Source organism: Arachis hypogaea, chromosome 5 (genome assembly GCF_003086295.3).
Source record: "Arachis hypogaea cultivar Tifrunner chromosome 5, arahy.Tifrunner.gnm2.J5K5, whole genome shotgun sequence".
NCBI classification, from domain to species: Eukaryota; Viridiplantae; Streptophyta; class Magnoliopsida; order Fabales; family Fabaceae; genus Arachis; species Arachis hypogaea.
The window spans coordinates 9,071,704-9,078,992 of NC_092040.1; the positions used below are offsets into that span (position 1 = coordinate 9,071,704).

Sequence of the window (7,289 nt, forward strand, 5' to 3'; positions counted from 1 at the left end):
TATTGCATACAAAAACCGAAAAGAGCTCACAGAATTCCTATTTCTTTATCGCCGGTCTCAACTAATGTTCTTCCTCTTCTCTTCTCTTCTCTGATTCTTCTCCTTCATTTTTGTAAAATAAAATTCTTTGAGGTTAAGAATAGTCAAGTACGTATAGTGTTATGGATGATAGAGTTGTATTGAAGATTTATTATTACGGACAGATCTTATTGCAAACATATGAGGGAGTTCAATTTGTGTATGAAAATCCATTAGATGTTGTTATTCCGTTCACATTGTCATTTGAGGAATTGAAAGGTGTGATTTGTGAGAAGATAGATTCTCAAAGATGTAGGAGAGTATCGTGTATGTTGTACATGTATCCTTTATCTGTGTTTGGTGGGTTTGTTCAATTTCAGACCAAGTACGTGACGGACGAAGCGAGTATGCATGAAATATTTTCAATGTACATGAAAAATCACCACCGAATGTCGTGCATTGAGTTATATATTGAGTTTGAGCAATCTGAAATGGACCGTAACATTGAATTGGAAGATTATAATAGTAAAAGCGAAGATGAATTTGAAAGTAACTATGAGATCGTCGGTGCAGGTGAAGACGAAGATGAAGCTGGCGGCGCCATGAACACAGATGTGACAGAAGTTGCAAATGCACTAGCAAACCCACATCCGTTTCAGGAGCCTTCTTTCATACGGTCATTGGATTTGAAGGCTATGCACGCACCGGAGTTTCCGCAGTATATGAATGCATGTGCGTAAACCTAGGTAGCTATGTGAAACTCTGAAATAGCAGATCAATAAGTCGGATGAGTAATCTATGTGATATGTGACTAGGCATTTGTGACCATAGCGTTTGATTTTTTTATTAATTAATAGTTCTTTGTTATGAATTATATTTAGTTGTTCTTTGCGTAGATTGAATAGCGAAAAATAAGACTATAATGATCTTACATGGTAAAGTGTGTTTATTAATTTTGATGTATGCAGTGTCTCCTGTTGTGGCGAATGGTGAGTTCACAGTGGGGATGGAATTCAGTTCAAGGGAGGCAGTAATATAGGCAATGAAAGATTATACCATCCGGAGAGGTGTGGACTATCGGGTATATGAGTCAGAACCGACAACATTTTATGCCAAATGTACAGAATATGGGAATGGTTGTGACTGGTTGATCAGGGTTACCAAAATGCAGAAGAAGTACTGTTGGAAGATAAGGAGGTACAATGGAAGTCACACTTGTACCAAGTCTACTATTTCTCAAGACCATTCGAAGCTGAATTCCAAGACAGTTGCAAAAGCAATTAAGTCGTTGGTAGAGGTTGACCCGTCTATAAAGGTGAAATCAGTAATTGCTGAAGTCCAGTCAAAGTTTAACTACACCATCAGTTATCGCAAGGCTTGGTTAGCAAAGCAGTAGGCGGTCAAATCAATTTTTGGAGGTTGGGAAGCATTATATGAAGCTTTGCCCATATGATTTGAGGCCATGTGCCACAAAGAGCCATCAGCAGTGGTTCACTTTGAAACAATGCCTGCTTACCAGGGGGATGATTTGGTTCCTGATATACGTGTACTACATAGAGTCTTCTAGAGTTATTACCCTTGTATAAGGGCCTTCAGACACTGCAAGCCAGTGGTGCAGGTGGACGGGACTCATTTGTATGAAAAATACAAGGGTTGTTTATTGGTTGCAGTCTCACAAGATGGTAATAACAACATCGTGCCTATTCCATTTGCCATAGTGGAGGGAGAGACTTCTGATGCACGGTACTTTTTTCTGAGTAACTTGCGTCAACATGTGGTGATACGTGATGGTGTGGAACTTATCTCTGATCGACACGATTCGATTAGGTCAGCTATTGAACGAAGTAATGGGGCTTGGTCTCCTCCTAGAGCTTTCCATATGTTTTGTATCCGGCATATTGAGTCCAACTTCTTGAGGAAGTTCAAGGCACCTTACTTGTAGAAGCTTATCGTCAACATTGGTAAGTTTGAATAGAATGAACTTTGAATTTATTGTAAGTACGATCGTATAGAATGGTATTCATAGTTGACTAAATATTTTTCATAGGATACTCGAGGACGATCAGGGAGTACCAAATGCGCTATGAACGATTAAAAGAACGGGGTGAGGCTTACACCAACTGGCTTGATCGGATCCCTCATGAGTAGTATGCTTTGGCATTTGATGGTGGATACCGATGGGGTTATATAACCACCAATATTGTGGAGTGCATCAACTCCGTCTTAAAGGGTGCACGCAATCTCCCGGTCACTGCACTTGTTAAGGCTACATTTTACAGACTGAATGAGTTGTTCACTAGGAAAAGAGCCGAGGCTGAAGCCCAAATCAATGCTGGACTTGTGTACTCTGAGATGGTGACCACCAAGTTTCATGCAAATCAACAAGCATCAGGTAATATACAGGTTAGCTGTTTTGATAGAGAAAATGAAGTCTTTGAAGTACGCGAGATGCCTAGTGGTGAATTCCAGGTTGACCGAATTTCGTGTCGACACATGTTTGCTTGTTGTGTAAATCAGCGGTTTGGATTGGCAAGTGTACATTAATGACGTATACAAGATGGACCAAGTTCGAAGAGTATACAGGGCTAGGTTTAGACCACCGAAAAATTCAGCAACGTGGCCTGCTTATCATGGACCTCGATTCGTTGGAAACCCATTCCTCATACGGGTAGCCAAAGTTCGGTCGAAGATGACCCGCTTCTTGAATGAGATGGACACTCGTATGTTGCGTCGACCTAGGCGATGCAAGCAATGGGGTGCCGAGGGCCATAGTCGCAGTAGATGTCGTCAAAGTGGTGGACCAAGTGCATGTCCAGCCGAAGAGTAGTAGTTACCATAGTTGTCAGAACCGAACCGGTGATCGAACCGATCAGGTCATTGGGTCACTGGGTCACTGGTTCAACCGTTGGATTACTGGTTGAACCGGTTGACTCGGTCCTATGTAAATAAAAAATAAAAAATAGTCAAAAGTTTAAAATTAAAATTTAAAATACATATTTTTACTAACATTTTAAAATATCAAGTTATTTTAAAACAATATTGAACATGAACAATAAATATTTTATTATTTTTACTCTATCATCAATATTTTTATTTTGTTTTTATATTAAAATAACTATTATTTTTAAATTTTAATAATTTATTAATTATTTTATATCTTTTATACTATTATATACTACAAGTATTTATTAAAAAATAATATTAATAGATATTATATAATTATAAAAAAAATAAATGAGTTTATAATTATTGTTAAACAAAAATATAATTAATTTAAGAATGAGTGAGTTTATAATTAAAATTAAAATAAATTAAATAAAAGTAAACTATTTGATGAAAAATATCTATATGTATTATAAGTTGCATAAATTTTAATAGAAAACATAGTGGTCTGGTGGTTGTAGAGCTTTTTGGTTTTCTTGAGGACAGGGGGTTCGAACCTTACCTCAAGCATTTTGAAAATATTTTTTCCTACACGGTTCGGTCAAACCACTTCACCGGTTCGCACCGGTTTTAACCGGGTCAATTCTTTGTTCGGTTCAATCACTAGACCGGATCGACATAGGATCTGGTTCACCAATTTTCCGGTCGAACCGGTCGGTCCGGTCCGATTTTTACAACTATGGTAGTTACCTTTTTTTCATTTTATTTGAATTTACATTTATGTACGACATTGACATTTGAATTTACCAACTCATGCTTGTATTCATTTCAAACCTGATTAACATACTCGATAGAAAAATAGTCATAATAACGTAATGTACATATTCGATAATTAAATAGTACAAATTATTTCTTAAATAGTAGTAACAACCTAATTAACATACTCAATAATTAAATAGTTACAACTTCACTTCCTCGGTGTCCACTTCATATCTTTGTATAGCTTTCTGCACTTCTTTACAATCCTGTTAAAAGCGGATGGTGTATACCGATTCGCACTCTGACGTGGAGGATCAGCTGTAAGATTGTAACCTTTACCTTTTTCACTTGTGGCCGTACCTATGAAAACACAACAAATGTTGGATGCTATTACACAAATGGCAATTCAATATGTAATACAAATACAAGTTCACCATGAAGCTACTAATAGAAATTCATAATCAAGCCCTAAACCGCCACATCCTCCAAGGTCATGGCACACTCACCAACCGAAAAATAAAACGTGTGAATTTTGGACTGCCATCTCTCAATCAGAGCATTAATCATTGCTGACTGACATTTGATAACTCCAATTTAGGATACATAATAAAATCTAGTCTCGCGTAACTGTGACTCAACAATTTAGTTGTATGGATTCGGCGACTTTAAATGATCACACATCAACATTCTTAAACCCTACAATATCACATTTTCGTTATAAGAACAAGTATAATATAACTATATTATCAAAAACACAATTATCCTTAACATGTCCATTATAACTAATTCCCAGCATATTATTATTATTATTATTATTATTATTATTATTATTATTATTATTATTATTATTATTCATAAAATAGCATAATACTAATTTTATTATTATTATTATTGTTATTATTATTATTATTATTCATAAAACAGCATACTAATTTTATTATTATTATTATTATTATTATTATTATTATTATTATTATTATTATTATTATTATTATTATTATTATTCATAACACAACATACTAATTTTCTAATCTAAGTTTAGTTATTACTAATTTATTGTCTAAATTTTACTGAATTAAAATTCAATTATTAATAATCATAAATAAAATAATTAATTAAATTTTTATTAGTAATCATAATAATTAATTAAACTCAATTACTAATACTAATAATAACAACAACAAAATATCAATATCTACCTACTCCAATCTAATATGTACATATCTCGTTTTCCTTCTTCTTTCATTCATTCATTCTTTACATGAGACATTCATTCATTTTTTTTATTTTATTTTAACTAATATGCATAAAAAAAAATCCAGTTCACCGGTAGAATTTATTTACTAACCATATCATTCATACATACATACATAGTTAATTCCTATTTTAATTTCTATTTCTAACCACCTAATAATAAAATCATACATACATATATGCTTAATCTCTACTTAGTGCCATTATAATATATATTCCTAATAAAATCTAATATTATCACTATTATTATCATTAAATCAGATTATTAAAAAATAAAAACTTACATAATTTGGATGTCCAAGATAATTAACAATATGAAGTTCTGGTTGATTTACTTCCTTAATTTTTTATTTTTTTGGCATTTTTGTTTAAATTTTTCAGCAGATTGTTGTGGTCCAACAATGATGAAATGGAGAAAGTGGTGGGGTTGGGAGTAAGCAGAAAGGGATACGAGAGTGAGAGTGAAAGAGATAGTGTTGGGAAGGGGTGAAACACTGGTTTTGGGATAGGGAGTCACGGGCCAACCAAGAAGCCAGCTGCATGCGTGACGCGTGGACAAGGGGCTCTCAAATCAGACCCACCGATTTGTGCACCTTCCGCGTCCTGAAATCGGACTTACCGATTTCCGTTCCCAAATCGGTGCCACCGATTTCTTCGACACCGCCGTCACATCTCAGTGAAACACCCCAAACCCCCATATCGCTGCGATACTCCTTCACCGGCTCCATATCAAAATTAAAAAACTCTAAGTTATAAGAAGAATTAAATTAAAAATTATATTTGAGTGCATTATTTGAAATAGTGCATATATTGTGAGGTTATGACATTATGAGCTTCTCTTATATGAGTTATTCTGTTCATAAGTTATTCTTATTATAAGATATATTTGATGTTTTTTGTGGTTTCTTTTTATATAATATTTTTATACTTATATATGATCAATGTTGTAATATTTTTTTAATAGTAGAATAATAGTTATAATATAATAATTAATCTCATAAAAATAAGTTATTAGGCATTAGAATAAATTATGAGGAGTTAGTATCCTCTTTGTAATATATTCTTTGAGATCCAAAAAAATATTTAATCATCAAACCAATTTTTTAGTATTAGGCTTATAGAAATATTCCATAACAAACCTCCAAACTCAATATGCCTTTTTTTCGAAAAAAAATTTACGAATTTCAGATCTCAATCTAACCATCTCATCTGTTAAGGAGAGTTTTTTATTTTGCTTACTTTTCTTATAAGTTCGAACTCTAACCATAACTTTTATCAATTGTAAGTTCCACCTTGAATTTTGAGTTTGGGAGTTAAATTTTTTAATCAAAGTTTGCATATTGTGGTTCTAGGATCAAGAGTCGATGTAAATGTCAAAATATTTTTTTCTTGATTTTTTTTGTTTTTTGGTTTCATGGACTTCCCGTGATGGATATCTCCAACTCATAGCTTGTATGTTGATCAAGCGTTTTTCGAGATTTCAACAAAGACACATCAAAATAAATTCAAGTTATCAGAATCAATATTTATTAAATTTATTATGCTTGAAATAATAATTTAATCATAAAAATATTGAGTTTAAAATAAAAAAATTATTTCTCTTAAATAATTGTATAATGAATTTTTTTATTTTAAAGGTAACCTATCTAAATGAAACGTTTTCCTATCTAAAGTAATTGTTTGGACAATTAATTGATGAATTTTTTTTATTTAGATTAGTTAACTCATGAATTTTTTTTCAATAAACAATTATTCAAAGACTATTATTTTATTTCAACCACAAATTTTCATATTATTAATTTTTAAATAATAATATGCTCTAAAACATTTTATAAAAATTTAAATAAAATAAATCATATCTTTATGTATCTAAATATAAATGTGATTTGGCTTTAAAGAGCTTAATTAAGATTTTTAACATGAGAATGAGTTTTCATCGTGTGTCATACATTTTTTTGTTCTTTTTTTTTATACTGTTCATTTTGTGAACATATCTCTGCTAAATTCGTCTCAGGGTAGAACTTAAAAAGAAGAAAGTGTGACAGGCGACGTGTCCCCACAGACAACGCCATTGTTCATAAAGTATTTTTTTCTCTTCCGAATTTAGGAGTTACCTGAACAAAATTGTAAAAAGTAGGTTGGAGACACAATGTTGTCATCATCCTCCTATTCCAAATTTCTAATGTCCTGGTGGTAGTGGGTGTTCCTACAAGGACTCTAACATTCAAGTTAGCATAGGTCACAAGAGAAACTAAGTTAGAGATCATACTTTCATAAACGTATTTGGAATAGTGGATATATATTACGAGATTATGATGTTATAAACTTCTTTTATGTGGGTTATTCTTTTATTATGATCTCTCTTCATATGATGC

General features: G+C 32.6%; 1 protein-coding gene across 1 annotated transcript; it reads left to right on the plus strand.

Annotated features, from left to right (window-relative positions):
* Nucleotides 1-1,060: 1,060 nt before the first annotated feature.
* Nucleotides 1,061-2,562, plus strand: LOC112803233 (uncharacterized). Its single transcript, XM_025846742.1, has 3 exons — nucleotides 1,061-1,398; nucleotides 1,606-1,945; nucleotides 2,167-2,562. The coding sequence occupies exons 1-3, from the start codon at nucleotides 1,061-1,063 to the stop codon at nucleotides 2,560-2,562; spliced, it is 1,074 nt and encodes a 357-aa protein (XP_025702527.1).
* The last annotated feature ends 4,727 nt before the right edge of the window (nucleotides 2,563-7,289 follow it).